This window comes from Falco biarmicus, chromosome 4, assembly GCF_023638135.1.
Source record: "Falco biarmicus isolate bFalBia1 chromosome 4, bFalBia1.pri, whole genome shotgun sequence".
Taxonomy (NCBI): Eukaryota; Metazoa; Chordata; class Aves; order Falconiformes; family Falconidae; genus Falco; species Falco biarmicus.
The window spans coordinates 71,171,506-71,186,502 of record NC_079291.1 but is presented as its reverse complement, the minus strand read 5'-3'; the positions used below and the strand labels follow the sequence as shown (position 1 = coordinate 71,186,502).

Below are 14,997 nucleotides of genomic sequence, written 5' to 3'. Positions count from 1 at the left end.
CCCGGCCGGGCGCAATGGCGCCGCCGCAGCCCGCTGCGCTATGCCTCTTCGACGTGGACGGCACCCTCACGGCCCCGCGCCAGGCGAGTCCCGTGGGGCCGGGGCGCTGTGGCACGGCACGGCGCGGTGCCGGGCCCCGCCGGGGTGTTGGGGCGCGGGGAGCAGTTACGGGCCGTGGGCGCTGAGGGGCCGGGGGAGAGTGGGCCGCTGAGGGGTCGGGGGAGGGGGGCGCTGAGGGGTCGGGGGAGGGGGGCGCTGAGGGCCGCGGGGGTGCTGAGGGGCGGCGAGGGGGCGCTGAGGGCCGCGGCCCCCTGGCAGCACAGAGCAGGGGACGCGGCCGCCCCGGGCCCTGCTGCGGGACTGGCCGGCTGGCTTCGCCGCTTAAGGCCAAAAACCCCTAAATCCTCCCTTTTTCTTAAGGTTCCGCACGGCATTGCTGGTGTTTAATAATTCTTGCGCAGTGGAGGTGTTGGTCTCTTGATGAGCATGCTGACGAATCTAATTAATTTATTCTGAACCTAGAAGATCACGGCAGAGATGGCGTCGTTTTTGCAGGAGCTGCGCCAGAAGGTGAAGGTCGGCGTGGTGGGCGGCTCGGATTTTGAAAAGCTGAAGGAGCAGCTGGGCGACGATGGTAAGGGCTGCCAGGGGCAACCCCTCGTGCCCAGTTGCTTACAAGGAAGTTGTGAAGGTTAAGTGTAGGTTAAACCCGATCTCTTTTCCTCCTTCCTGCCTTTTAACTTTTTTCCTGGTGGTGCTGCATTGTGCTCTGCCTGTGACAGCTGCTCACGAACGGCCCCCAGGTTTGCGTGTTAGTGGCACCCCGATGTGTCGACGGTGAAACCCAGCTCGGTGCTGTACTGTAGCAGGGCGTTTCAGCGTTGCCGTTCCTGGCATTACGTAGATGACATATGCCTGTGCAGGCTGCTCAGCTGGCTGTGGGGTTAGGATGCAGAGATGGACTCTTGCTCTAGTCCTTTGGGAGACATTTCCTTTCCTATCTCAAAGACTTATCTTCAGTGCTCTTTACTTCATTGATGCCACTGATAGCTGCCTGTTGTGCCCAGATAGCTCAGAATTTGCCTGGCTTACAAGTGGTCTCCAGTAAGCAGTATCATCCTGCATTGTAGTGAGATTCTCACAATCCTCCAACATCTACTAAGCTCAGAATTTGCCTGGCTTACAAGTGGTCTCCAGTAAGCAGTATCATCCTGCATTGTAGTGAGATTCTCACAATCCTCCAACATCTACTATAGGTTAGTAACACAGAGAAAACAAACCTGAAATGGTTGTATTTGATGTGCTCTCTAGCCCAGCTGCATGCCAGGCTTCTGTAATATTTGAGGTCACTTCCCCACATTTAATGCAGAGAGGCATATTTGCAGGAGAGAAGGAGCCTTTAAGCAGACATACAGGTAACAACTGAAAGGCTTCACATAATCTGAGATGTGTGTTAATCTTGGAAGAGAAATAAGAGCAGCTTTGATCTTGTGCTCGATGTTGTGCTGCTGAATCTTTCATGCTTTATGATCTAATGTTTCACCTGTTTAATGTGTAAGACAATTCTGCATTAAGCATACAGGGGAAATCGTAAGTTATGGTCTTTTTGTTTGGTTGTAGTGGTTGAAAAATTTGACTACGTTTTTCCAGAAAATGGTCTTGTAGCATACAAAGACGGGAAATTCCTGAGCAAGCAGGTAAGTGTGAAATTTCCAGTAACACAAAAGAGAAATTACCTACAAAAGTTTTTGCTTTGTTGCTCCGGTGCAGTCTTCTGTAATCACCCTTCTAACTAAGGCCAGAATTGCTGCTATTTTCATGTGTTCCTTCTGTAACAGATCATTCATTTGGTGCTCTGATTCATGCAATGACCATCTGCACCTTAAACTTTATTCTTTGGGGTATTCTCCGAAACAAAAGCTATTCAAGTCTGGAGTGTTTGACCGAATAAGAACAGTGAAAATCCTGGAACAGCCTTTCCCTCAGCTTATCCATAGGAAATGGGGCCAAGCCCACTGCTCCTGGAGGTCCTATGGAATATGGCATTTTATAGCTGATGTCTGCTGGCCTTTGGGTTCAGAAAGTTTCTTCTAGATTCCTTGTAGCTGCTTTTTAGTATTAATTCAGAGTGCACATTTTGATATGTTGCATAAGGTAGAAGGTAAATACTCTAAATCAATATAAAAGTACATCTGATTCTAGATGCCCTAATCACCTTCATTGGTTCAACATAGTAATGGAGATTAAAAATTTAAAAGAGATCCTGGCTGAAATTGAGCAGTGGTTGCCAATTTACTGCAGTAACCATCTCCCATTTCTTCACACTTGGCTACAGTAGATATTAACTGCAACTTTTTGTTTAGGCCACACTGTTTCCTCCTAAAGCAGGTACCAGTAGGGAGCATATTAAATCAGATTTTGTTTTATGGTTTAAAAAAAAGTAAACAGTAAGAAAAATGCGTGCCTCTCATTATTACCAAAACATTGTTATTACCATGTGTGCATGGACTGAGGGTTGCTTATTGAAGGAATGTTTCTCTGTGGCGTTAACCATGCATGATTATCCAATGTCTGTGTTTTCCATGTGACTTGGTTTTAGAATATCAAATTCTGAACCCTTGGTTGAATGGTGTTTATTTTGTTAGAACATTCAGGGTTACCTGGGCGAGGACATACTTCAAGATCTGATCAACTACTGCCTGAGTTATATTGCGAAGATTAAACTGCCAAAGAAAAGGTATATGCACACATGCATCTCGGTGTCACCATGATCTCCATGTTGCAGTGTTGAGTGTCAATATGTAAAGCAGGCTGCTCAGCAAAAAATGAGTAACTTGTGTTTTAGGAACACCGTGTACGTGAAACAGAGCTCAATCCATGCATACAAAGACAAGCTCGCAGCTGGTGCACAGGATTTAAATAAAAATGCAGAATCAGTATTTCAAGAGCAAAAGAAGTTCAGGTTTGAAGTAGGAGTATTTCCTGGACATGGTTGGAATTCAGCAGCATGTTTTCCAGAGATTAGAAGCATGCAGTAAGATCAGTTCTATGTGATATGTGAGGGTGCAGCTGCTCAAGACATTTAATACACACCGTATGTGAGGCTAGCCAGAAACACTGCCAAGATTGCTCTGAATTTTGCCCCTTCACCCCAAAGCTGACAGACTGGCCTGTCAGGGTCTTGAGAACCGGGTTCACAGGATGTTCCAATCATACTTCTAAAAGTCATTAAGGATGATGTTGAGGTTGCCAGATTCAAATAAAAGTCCCAAAGCCTCCTTGATGCCAGAGGTTCCTACATGTTTGGTATTTTATGCATACAGTGAGAGGCTGAAGGAGACATCTGATTCCCATTGTCTTCGGAATGAAACAAAATCTTATTGTGATACTCATTGTGATATTTTGAGCAATTTTTCATCTATTGTCAATTCTTTTTCAGGGGCACTTTTATCGAGTTCCGCAACGGGATGTTAAATGTGTCCCCCATTGGAAGAAGCTGCAGCCAGGAAGAACGAATTGAGTTCTATGAACTTGATAAAGTGAGTTACAGCTCTTAAAAAAATACCCAGCTGTTCTGGCAGAGGCAGTTAGGGCCAGGTTATGATTTTGAAAAAGCTTTTGTACTTTCTGCAATTTTTTTCATTTTAATCCTTTCCATGTGGTTTTACTAACTTCTTCCTTGGACTTCAGGAAATACACAATAGGGGTTTTGTTGCAATAGTTGACAGTGATTACTTGCAGAAGGCATGGGTTTGGCTCATGTTTCTTTTAACCCTGTATCCAGAGTACCAAACATCCTACCTCTGCACACAGTGTTCCTGAAAAACCCTGTCACAGATAGAACCATACTTCCTTGGAGTGCTCTATAGCATACCAGTCTACATCCATTTAAATCAATAAAACTGCTGAGCCACAGGATCTGTTCCCTGCTACACCGTAACAACTGTTTCTGATCTGATACAAAAACTGAAATCTGGTTCCTCAAAAGCAGTCTGCCTGTGACTGGATTAAGGGATGCTGAAAGCTATCTGAGCCTGAGGTGTTCTGACATTACCTTTCTTGCAGCGTATGGTATCAGATTGGTACCAGTTTTGAGACTCTCCCTATGCCTCAGTCTCCTTATTTGTAAAACTGAATTTTACTGGGAGTCAAAGCATACTGCCTTAGTGTTCTGAGATTTTCAGATAGAAAATCACTGCATGCATAGAAAATCACCGCATGCATGTGAAGTTTTCTCTCATTTTTTACAAGCTGCTAACATTAAAGTGGCAATAATCCCAGCATGCTTTCTGTGATAGTAAAATGTAACTGTATCACGCTAGTTTGGGTACTCAGACCTTTGGATATTTTTGGGGTGGTTTTTTGGGTTATCTTTTTATTGGTGACTTTTAGCACAGCATGTAACTGATGTTTGGTTTTGTTTCTTCTTTTTTTTAACAGAAAGAAGGTATAAGAGAGAAATTTGTAGCTGATCTACGAAGAGAATTTGCAGGGAAAGGCCTCACATTTTCTATAGGTATCACATTAGAAGATTGTAATTTAAAACATCCTTTGATTTAAATTTCACTTAAGTCATAGCCTCTTATGGCTACGACATTCCCTATCTCGTTTGTGTGACAGTTACCTATCGGGGTGGTTGCAGGCATTACGTGTGAGACTAAGCCTCTTTTTCCTCTTAGGCTTTCATTTGATATATTTTAATTGAAATCCATCAACAAAGAGAACTTCATTGCTTGTCATCAGTTCATTGTCTTTTAATGTCAGTTGTGTGACTGATTCTGCTCATTTTGAAACATTACATGCTTCTGATTGGATTTGTTTCTGCAAATCAGTTTTGATCAGAAATACTGTATCAGTACTGTTCCAGTAGCCCTTGGTTCTTAGTTCTGCAGCTGCATTGTGTGGGAGGAAGGAAAAAAATCCAAAAGGCAGTGCAAGCTTAAAGAGAAAAGTGGTAATAAGGGGGAATTAATTTTAAATTTTTTTTTTCTTTTTTTCCCCTCTCCTTCAACATATTACCACATTCTTGCCTCTTACTATTTTTTAGAATTATTAAAAAAAAAAAATATATATGGTTACCATTAGTGCTGTGGTATTGAAACAGTAAGGCAGAAATCAACTGCAATATAGCTTTCCTAAAGTATGTTGTAAATACCTTTGTGACACCCGCTTCGACCGGCAATGACACTGTTATGTCTTGGTAAAGTCCAAGGATTTGGGACTGAACAGTTAGTGTCCTGTTAGGCTGTGTTAGCACGGCTGATTTCTTCCCGTTTCTGTTCTGAAAGCTTTAGATTTGCCTAAGACTTCATGGCTGTACATGTACATGTACCAGTGGCTCTGTTCATTCGTGTAGTTTCTTTCTAAAAGTAAAAAGATTAAAGGTAGTTTTTAAAAAAAGGTTCAGTTTGAGAAAATGCTAAGACATTTGTATTTGTTTAATGGGTAAATAATAATCTGTAAGTCACAAGTGTAGTAAGTGATACCCTACAGAACACTCTTTGTACTTGTAAGACTTAACTCCAGGGTCTTACGTTTCTGTGACTTCTGCAAAACTCCCTCTAATAAAACCCTCTCACTTATGCTCCCCTCAGAAATGTGTTCTTATCCTAAACCAAGGTTTCCTTGGTTCCTGTCTATCCTAGGAGGCCAGATAAGCTTCGATGTGTTCCCGGATGGCTGGGATAAGAGGTACTGCTTAGGAATCGTTGCCAATGATGGATTCAAGACTATTTATTTCTTTGGAGATAAGACTATGCCAGTGAGTATTTTATTTTGTATATACATTTTAGAGCTGCTGTTTTAACCACAGACACTGTAGGTTCTAACCAATTGCCTTATGCCTGACAAGAATTGAGGTCAGAATAGAAATCTGTCCGTGTTTAACTGACCGCGCGTTACTGGTCAGCATAGTGCTGGGGGTAGCTGTGAGCATAGATTTTTCTTCTTCTGTTTCCTGAAGTGAACAGTGTTCTGTGTTTTTAAATTGAATTTCTGTAATTATGTTAAAAACCTAGGTGACATGACTATGTAAAACTGATTATCCTGTTTGGTTATTGTAGATTGATGCTGCTTGTTGGCTGGTGTTTATTAAACATATTTATTATCCATTGAATTTAATACTGTTCCTTTGCTAACCACGCTGTCTGTCTCTGCATTGAGGAACTGAAATTACATGTAATCCCTGTCCCTCGTCATCGGGCAGAGCTAAGTGACTCTGCAGGGTGATTCAGAGGCTTTTGAAAATACCGAGCAGAGACCTGAGCAGAGCTATCAAGGGCAACAGAAAGCACAAGGACTTGGATGAAATTAAAGCTGTCTGAACATGGCCAAGGACAGTGTCAGGCAAAGTTTTACAAGAAAAGGCTTAGTTGTGTAAGAACTTAGAGTTTTAGAACTATAATTACAAAGAACTTTGTAGCTTTGTAAACTTAAAAAGGCCAAGTTTTATAAGAAAAAGACAAGCTTTAAATTAAAGGGTTTATTCTCCCTTGACACTGGTTATAAAAGTAATTACCTGTCCTTTGCACAGAGTTCATGGACAGTTGATTTTAAACCCTGTAATCGGCAGTGCAGCATTTTCATTGTTTTGCAGTAGCAAGAGTTGCTGCTGACTCACTGGCAAGCAGTGTGGCGAGCAACGTACCGGCACTGGGTAACTGCTTCCTGTAGTGCACAGAGCCATGGCTGCCGGGCAGCTCTCTCGTGCAGGTGGCAGTGCCTTTGTTCGCTGAGCCAGCTGTGGAAAGATCTTTCATCACTCTTCTGTGATTAGAAACCAGTTACAAAGGTCACAGCAGACCAGTAGCTGGCAAGGCCACAACACTAACACAATAGCGAAGGATCAATGATTTAACCAACAGGAAAGGAAACCGAGCTGGAAGGAAGAGGGTAATGCAGAGAAGTTACAAATCCCGTGTGCTGGTGTAGTGTTCTGTAACAAGCTTTATACCCTATTAACAAGTAAATAATTTTAAAAGGTTGATACTGGGTCACTATACAAAACTAAAACCAGCTAAACTTACACTGAGAGTCCTGCTGTTCCATTACAGATGCTAATGTGCAGGTCAGGAAGTTCTTATGCAAGTGTTTGTGGTGGTCAGCAGGAGTTTCAGTACAGGTGTGCCATAAATGCGTTACATGGAATCTCAAAATGGTGGTTTACAGGTTTTTAGCTTTCTGGAAGACTTCTTAGACGTGACTGTTATCACAGACTGGTTTGGGTTGGAAGGGACCTTAAAGATCACCCAGTCCCAGCCCCCTGCCACAGGCAGGGACACCTCCCACCCGCCCAGGTGGCTCCCAGCCCCGTCCAGCCTGGCCTTGGACATGCCGGGGATGGGGCACCCACAGCTGCTCTGGGCAGCCTGTGCCGGCGCCTCAGCACCCTCACAGGGAAGAATTTCTTCCTTGTATCACATCTAATTCTACCCTTGTTCAGTTTAAAGCCACCCCCCAGCCCTTGTCCTATCACCACACCCCTTTGTAAAACATCCCTTCCTTCCATGATTTCCTTTATGCGTCCCTTTTCCACTGCAAGACTGTAACTATACATGAAGTTACATAAAATTAAATCCTCTTCGCTTTTTTCCTCTTCTGTTTTCAGGGAGGGAATGACTACGAAATTTTCACAGACTCCAGAACAGAAGGCCACAGCGTCACATCCCCCCAGGATACAAGAAGAATCTGTGAAGAACTATTTTTTTAGATAGGAGTTTTAGAATTCACACTTGCAGAACGGTTAAGACACCTTAATAACTCAGAACCTCTTCATTCTGTATTGGGTTTTGTAATTGGCCACGAATAGCAAGCGCTTCCAAGGTCAGTCAGTACTGAAGGGAACGTTGCTGACCAGCGCAGTACAGCAGAGCTCCTTAGCACCGTCCTTCCACTGCTGCCATTTACACACGTACCTGGTTTTCTTTTGGGGCTGGTTGTGTGTTTTGGTGGTTGGTGGATTTTTTTTGGGGGGTTGTTTTTTGGGGTTTTTTAATGAGTTTTAAGTCATGAGTAAACTTCCTTAGCTAATTAATTACACTTTGGGGGCTGGGGAACGGATAATCTGCCTATAATTGATTTATGGACTCAAAAGTGGCCTGCAAGGCTTTATCCCTAGTTTTTATTTTGAAGCTGCTTTTTAAATGAACATTTTAGAGTTGGTTGGGTTGGGTTTTTTTAGAATACTACCTTGTGGTATAAAGACGTGTATTATATGACAGCTGAGATCTTGTTTAAAACTGGAAGATGAGTAAAAAAGACAGGTTTTATTTTTTTCTGGAGGGTGGGAAGATAAAACTGAGCCAGAAGTCCCTGACCTCACCTCTGTTCCAGTGCAGGGTCAGAAGGTCCATCAAGTTTACCGCCACCAGGAAGGCTGGACCAACTGGTGCTAGTTACCTCCTCAGTATGGTTGTGGTGCCAATGCAGTACAGTCCATGGTACCTATGCTTCTTGCGGACTGTTTTTAAATCTAAAACCCAAATAATCTACAAAAATTAAAGACAACTTGAGCAGAGTAGCAAAATGTATTTCTGTCACTTATTACATTTCTAATTTTCTTGGTAAGACATTAAGGGTAGATGAGATTTTAGTACTAAGAAAAATTACCTAAACTATGTTTCTATTAAAATCAAGCTGAAGCATGACAATCAGTGTAACTGTTATTATAACTATTCTCATCTTGCCTTAGGAAAGTAATCTTGTGTATGAACGGTTTAATCAGTAAAGGAGAACAAAATCTCATTTTATCATGAAAAATTACTGTTGCAGTTTGTCATTTTGGCAAATAAAACACAAAGCAGAACCTGTTGTATGCTGCCTGTCTGTACAAAGAAACGTTTGACTTGACTCTTAGCAATTCCAAGTGTATCATACACAGTAGAACAGTAAAAAAGGAGAGAATACAATCTATGTACAAACCACAATCCCCAAGAGGGCTTACAAAAAGGAGGGGGAGCGGTGATGCCTTCACACATCAGAACTACCTGGTCTTCTAACACCCTTCCCATGTGTCAGCCTCAGCCGGGGCAAGGGGAGCAGACCCTGGACCAGCACCAGCTGCAGCGCAGGGAGGCTCTGCGGACGGCTGGGTTGCTGCTCTGCGCAGCCACCTGTGCCGGAGCTGGTCGGAGCTACCGTGGCTGCTCCCTGTATTTGCAGGAAGCTGCTATGCAAAGTGTCCTATGCAGGACCAAACCCAGAGCTGTTTTCAGCCCCAGGCGCAGGCAGCTGCAGGCACGTACCCGAGGCTCGGATCCGAAAGCCTTGCTCTGCACTTGCACAGCCACTGCCAGTAGCCAAGGTTTGTCTTCCGCCTGTCCTGCCAGCAGATGAGAGGCAAGCGTTCTGTCTCTGAGGGAAAGGAAAAACAAAACAGATGGAAGCAGCCCACGACGCCCAGTCCCTTGCTCCCGGCCTTACTTTCTCTAGCGTGAGTTTAACTGAACAGGGCACGTTCAGCCTTCAGCAGCCCCGGCTCGGCCATTCCCCGAGGCCTGGCTAAAGCCTTGCGGCGACATTTCTGAATAGTCCTGGGAGCCCCTTCTGATATGTTCTGCCCTCCTCCCGCCTCCCCCAGGTTTCAGCTGCAATGACCAGGCTATACCTCCCTGCTGTACGTTAATACAAAGAATATTTAATATTATATAATGAAAATAAATGTATTTATAGAAGTAGTAGCATGTATTATACAGTAACCTATTAAACAGCCAGAAAACTTGCTCAATTACTCCCTAATCTTTCTGGAAATGCTAGTCAGTTGATACTACAATGCTTTTTAAAACACTTTTAAATATCATCATACAGGTGTGCATATGCAGGCACCTGCATTCTCCTCTGACTTCAATGCTCATCATCTTCAACACCACCTACACAGACAGCAGCCTGAAGACTTACGTTAAAGCATTATAATGGTCACATTTATTGCAAAGGAAGCAGCGTGTGATATTCCAACAATCTGGATAGTGTTAAATCCACCACTACTAAGTCCTACAGTTAGTAAAACACAAAACTTCACTACAGGCTGGTCGTTACCGTACACTACAGCGTAATACGGGTGCAGCTAAGGTAGAACAAGCCATCAGAGCAGTTACTAACCTCCACAGAGCTGGGCTCTCCCCAGGTCAGACATCAAACAGACCATCTGCTGCAAACAGGCAAAGGAAGTTACACTGTTTCACACAACTAACAGAAGAGTATCACGCCATGTTTTTTTATTTTTTTTTTATTATTATTTGCAAAGTCAATAAAAATCCACTGTTAGAAACACAATAGAGAAAAATGCTTCATTTGAAAAAGAGATGTGGAAGGCAAAGAGGAACAGAACTAATTTAGCTGCACTACAACTACACGAAATCTTGCAGGCAGAGAAGAGTCTGGGCAAGGGTGACCATATCACATCCTACCAAGCAAGTTTTCCAGGGAAACATCTGCAGAATCTACTTCACCAAGACAGCTGAGCCTGTTAAGTAACTCACACAGCATCTTACAGACAGTCATCTGAACAGCACGTAACTTGATTTTCAGGAGTACAGTTATCCTGCCTGCCCAGTGGAATACCATGGCAGACATTCAACTACATGCAGCCAAGAAGGTCATCTTCAGCTTTGTCTAAATTCACACACAGTCAGAGGCTGTGAAGTATCCACTACTCTACAGCTTTCTACCACTTACCTTGAAGCAATTTTTTGGGGTTAGTTTTGTTTGTCTGTTGTTGGTTTTTTAATACTGGCCTTTAAAATCTGTTGCTAATCACCCATCAAGGCACCTAAGTAAATTCACAAACAATGCAGGCATTAAAACTACAATATTCCACACATACGCAGATGTGCCATTTGCAAACGGTGCACCTGAAGGGCACCCAGCCATGGTCATTGGAGCGTAACCACCAGATGGAGATTTTCCACCCTGCGGCAGCTGCTCTGTTTGTGAACTTCCTTCCATGAGGCAAACAAATCACAGCAACGAGCACCCCTCCATCTCTCCAGCCAAGGCATTCAGGAACTGTTATTAGCAGTAAGTGTACTCCAGCCCTTACAGACGAGCATCTCAAGGGCCCACAGTGCTCACACACCTCCAGGGCCTCGGATCATGCCTCTGCTCCAGCAGCCCACATTAGAAGAGCTCTCCTTCAAACCTCTCCCAATTCCCCTGGGCATCTCCTGGAATCAGTTCACAAGATAAAAGAAAAAACAAACCTTCCCTCCTCCACCAAGCACACAAACTAGGTCTCTTTAAAATACACTTTTTGTAAACACACTGTGCTAGATTTTTTTCATTAGCATTTGAATTGCCCCCCTCCCCCCCCCCTTTTTTTTTCCCAGGCCAGCTGTAAAATTGGGAAATTTGGCCTGCTTCTGCTTTATTGACAATGCAGCATCTCCTCCCACACAATACGTAGAATATTCTTCGGGCAGGTCCCCTGCAGGCAGCCGAGCAGTGACCGTGCAGGCAGCAGCCACATCGCTCTGGGATGCCTCAGGAGCTGACAACGTGCCCCGACCAGGTCTCGTGCTTGGTTCCAGGAGCGAGGTGGGTGATCACCACCTCCACTGCCTGAAGCTTCTCGTTCTTTGGAGGGATGGTACACATCTTGTAGGTGACCTCATCGCCTGCCACAGGAACATACTCGCCTTCGATACTGTGGAGGGGAAGCTTCAGTTAATCACAAATCACATAAACACTTTTACTTCTTTTGCAGCATATTTAAGTTTTTATCATAAGGATTATCTTAGGTGCTCAAGATACTTCAGGTGGTTTCTTTTAATTGAGCCCATCATCCACCAAAGCCTGAAGTTGATCTTGGTTGTCTTGTAGCAAATCCCATACAAACACCATAAAGAGCACCACCCTAAAAAAAAAACACCACCAAACCAACTAACAAAAAAACCCCCAAAACAACTACAAAACCACCCATACTTAAATATGCCTTAAAGAAAAAGGTGAGCCCAGCCTTGGACATCGCTGTGAACCAGGTAACAACCTCTTACTCGCCGGCAGCACTAGAGGGCAGGGCTGACACTGCTTGGCACTTAGTTTGGGGGTTTGTTGTTTTAAACTGGAACTTAGATTATTTTACGGTTTTTCCTCCTTTCATCTAAGCTTTTTGAGCTTGAGATGGGTGTTTTGTTTTTGTGTTCTTTTTTTAAAGAAAATGCCAGTCATTGATTTTACCTTTAGGTTATTCCACCATAACACAGTTTGTCTGTGGTATGGGGGCAGGGGAGGGGGGGAAGCCCAAATAAGACATGGAATCAAATATTTCAAAATTACTTGATGTGCAAAAAAAAGAGTTCTGCCACCCTGACATGTTACATTACAAGTCTCCTCCAGCACTTTGGAAGATTTCCAGGAGTCGCTCACTCCTACTTAGCCTTTACTTACCAGTGTGATGACGTGGGATGCTGGAGGACTCCCACCACACATTTGTTACTGCTTGTGAGGCCTTATCCATAACCAGTGGGAAATGGTAAAAGAGCTGTCACCTTCTGTTCAGAACAATGCACTGATGAAACAGAGAACTGCAAAGGGTAACAGCCTTCCTCACCTCTACCACTGTGCTCAAGATCAGAGCTTTTTAATAAAGATCCCAGCATGCGCCCACGACAGGCAGAGACAACTTCCAACCTGCATTACCAGGGTCTGACAGCAGAAAGGATGCTACTGCACCTTCCTCTAAAAACACCTACACGATGCCATGCTCAGGTTCCCCTTCTCTGACAACCTAGGTTTTAGATGTCTTGTTGTTTGACCTTTTTTTCAGTGTTTCTTAGCTGCATTTGTATTTGTTAAAAAATACAACACTAATTAATTCTACTGGATGCCTAATTGCTTGTGTACTCATATTACACTGTGGGTTAAGATTTGGGTCCAGGGAAACAAAAAAGAAAAAAAGTCTTCTAGGTCAGAAATTTGGCATGTGCCGTTGAGTTTGTTAGTTGCCTTCACTGAGAACATACTCACACCACCCAGGAATCTTACCCCACAAATGTTTCTGTTAATTGTAGGGATCTAAGATTTTAGCAGCGCCCTTCATATCCACTCTTGTCCTGCGACCTGTTATTGTTACAGCTTTTCTATTGCAGGAAAGACTGGCAGGACTGATAGAGGTAAACAAATTGGCCCTTACTGCCAGTTGTAACTTCACATCAGATTTTGCTTCTCCCTGCAATTCTGCAAAACTTCAGCTTCATCTCCTACACTGCCTCTCCGCCAGCCTTCCCCCTTTAAGGGCTGCCTCAGCTCCTGCTCCCCTCCAACTTGTGCATCCGACGGCTGCTCAGGAAGCTGGTGCGTCGGGCTGTGGCTGAGCAGAAGCAGCTTGTACTCAGGGATGAGACATGGTAAGCAGGCATGTACAGGGGAAGCTAAAGCTGACCCATAAATTTCAATTTCTCCCATGGGAAATTCAAAAGAAAAGTCATTGTTTGCTAACTGATTGTATCAACGTGATATTGAAAGTGCTCCTCTATCTAAGTATGGATCTAAAACCTGCTACAAGGAGTTAAAAGCACTGCCAAGGCCTGTGACTTGAAATGCATGTCCTCCAGACTTTACTTCCCTGGGCTACACCCCTACTCCAGGAATCAGTCCCAAGGGAGCATGTACTAAGCTGAACTCCTCGGCGCAGTGCCTGAGGAAATGGCAGTAAATTGAAGCCAGAAAAAATATCTTCGGAGAAGTTAAGATAAAGCCCCCTTCATCAGACCTGACAGCCCTTCCCTCCCCACGCAGGCTCATCTGACTGCCCTTTATTTACCACCAGACTCCCCAGGGCCATGCCAGCCCAGCCTCAGCCCCCGCACACCGGGCAGACTCCCAAACCCAGGTCTCACTGTGGCTGTCCTCTGCAGTCACTGCCTTCATTTATGTCCCACTCACCCCACCGCTAAAGGTTTAAGATTTCTTCAGGAGTGAAGGGGTTGCACACACAATACTTACTGTCCTTCGAGAAGCAGAGATTAGTTTACCTTTTTTACTGCCAAAGAAATTTGCCACCAAATTCTCTGCAGTTTACCAATTTCAAGCAAGGATGATAAGATGCTACCCGTACTGTCTTAAAGCCTGACAAGTGGACATGAAGCCATAAGAAGACACACAGAAGAGGGTCAAACCATGGGTGAAAATAGGAATGCCATGAAAAAAAAATGGCATCATCTTTCTCTCTTGAATGATCCTTTGTTGCCAAAAAAATGTGTTGCTATTGAGCTAAAACCACGCTGCCACGAGCAGCAACTCACAACACAACCCACGCAGAACATCAGTTCTACCTGAGCAAGACAGCACCTCTCAGTGGCAGGCAATACAGCACAGACCTTTCATCCGTAGAAAGGAACATGGGACTAGCAAAACACAGCAAGCAGAGACATTTCTCACATCACATGTGATTAACACAGGGAATACAAGCTGAAGCAGAAAATCTGCACTGACTCAAGTACAACTAAGCCACTGGAACAAGTCATAATGTAACAGAGAGCTGTGGCTGGAGCTCAGGGGAACAAGGAGAGTTTAGCACCTCTGGAAGAAGGGGCAGGCAGCTCTGGAGGACTATAAGGATGTCATGAGGTTATGCAGGGCAAAGATTAGAGAGGAGAAGCCCAGCTAGAACTCACACTGGCCACTGCTATAAAAGATAACAAAAACTGGTTTTACAAATAAATTAGAAACAAAAGGATGGCCAAGGCTAATCTGCATCCTTTATTGGATGCAGCTGGGAACATTGCCACAAAGGATGAGGAAAAGGCTGAGGTACTTAATACTTTCTTTGCCTCAGTCTTTAGCAGTCAGACCAGTTACCCTCGGGGTGCTCAGCCCCCTGAGCTGGAAGACGGGGACAAGGAGCAGAACAAAGTCCCCACACCCACAGTCCAGGAGGAAACAACCGGTGACTGGCTGCTCCCCTTGGACAGGCACAAGTGTTCCCCAGGGCTCGGTGCTGGGGCCAGCCCTGGGTAACGTCTGTACCGACGGGCTGGGCGAGGGGATCGAGTGCCCCCTCAG

General features: G+C 44.3%; 2 protein-coding genes across 5 annotated transcripts in view; one reads left to right on the top strand and one right to left on the bottom strand.

Moving 5' to 3' along the window:
* The first annotated feature begins 14 nt into the window (after positions 1 to 14).
* Positions 15 to 8,795, top strand: PMM2 (phosphomannomutase 2). Its single transcript, XM_056338307.1, has 8 exons — positions 15 to 83; positions 523 to 634; positions 1,621 to 1,697; positions 2,646 to 2,737; positions 3,440 to 3,539; positions 4,441 to 4,516; positions 5,646 to 5,761; positions 7,607 to 8,795. Exons 1-8 carry the CDS (start codon positions 15 to 17, stop codon positions 7,706 to 7,708), a joined length of 744 nt encoding a protein of 247 aa, XP_056194282.1. The 3' UTR covers positions 7,709 to 8,795.
* Positions 8,796 to 9,703: 908 nt separating this feature from the next.
* The window catches only part of CARHSP1 (calcium regulated heat stable protein 1), a 41,593-nt gene continuing 36,299 nt past the window's right edge, over positions 9,704 to 14,997 (bottom strand). Inside the window, exon 6 of one of the 4 annotated variants that reach the window (XM_056338301.1) lies at positions 9,704 to 11,638. In XM_056338301.1, coding sequence (XP_056194276.1) covers positions 11,476 to 11,638 — 163 coding nt within the window. In that variant the 3' untranslated portion in view covers positions 9,704 to 11,475. The remainder of the gene's footprint in view (positions 11,639 to 14,997) is intronic. The other 3 variants (XM_056338302.1, XM_056338304.1, XM_056338303.1) reach the window with 3 other exon arrangements.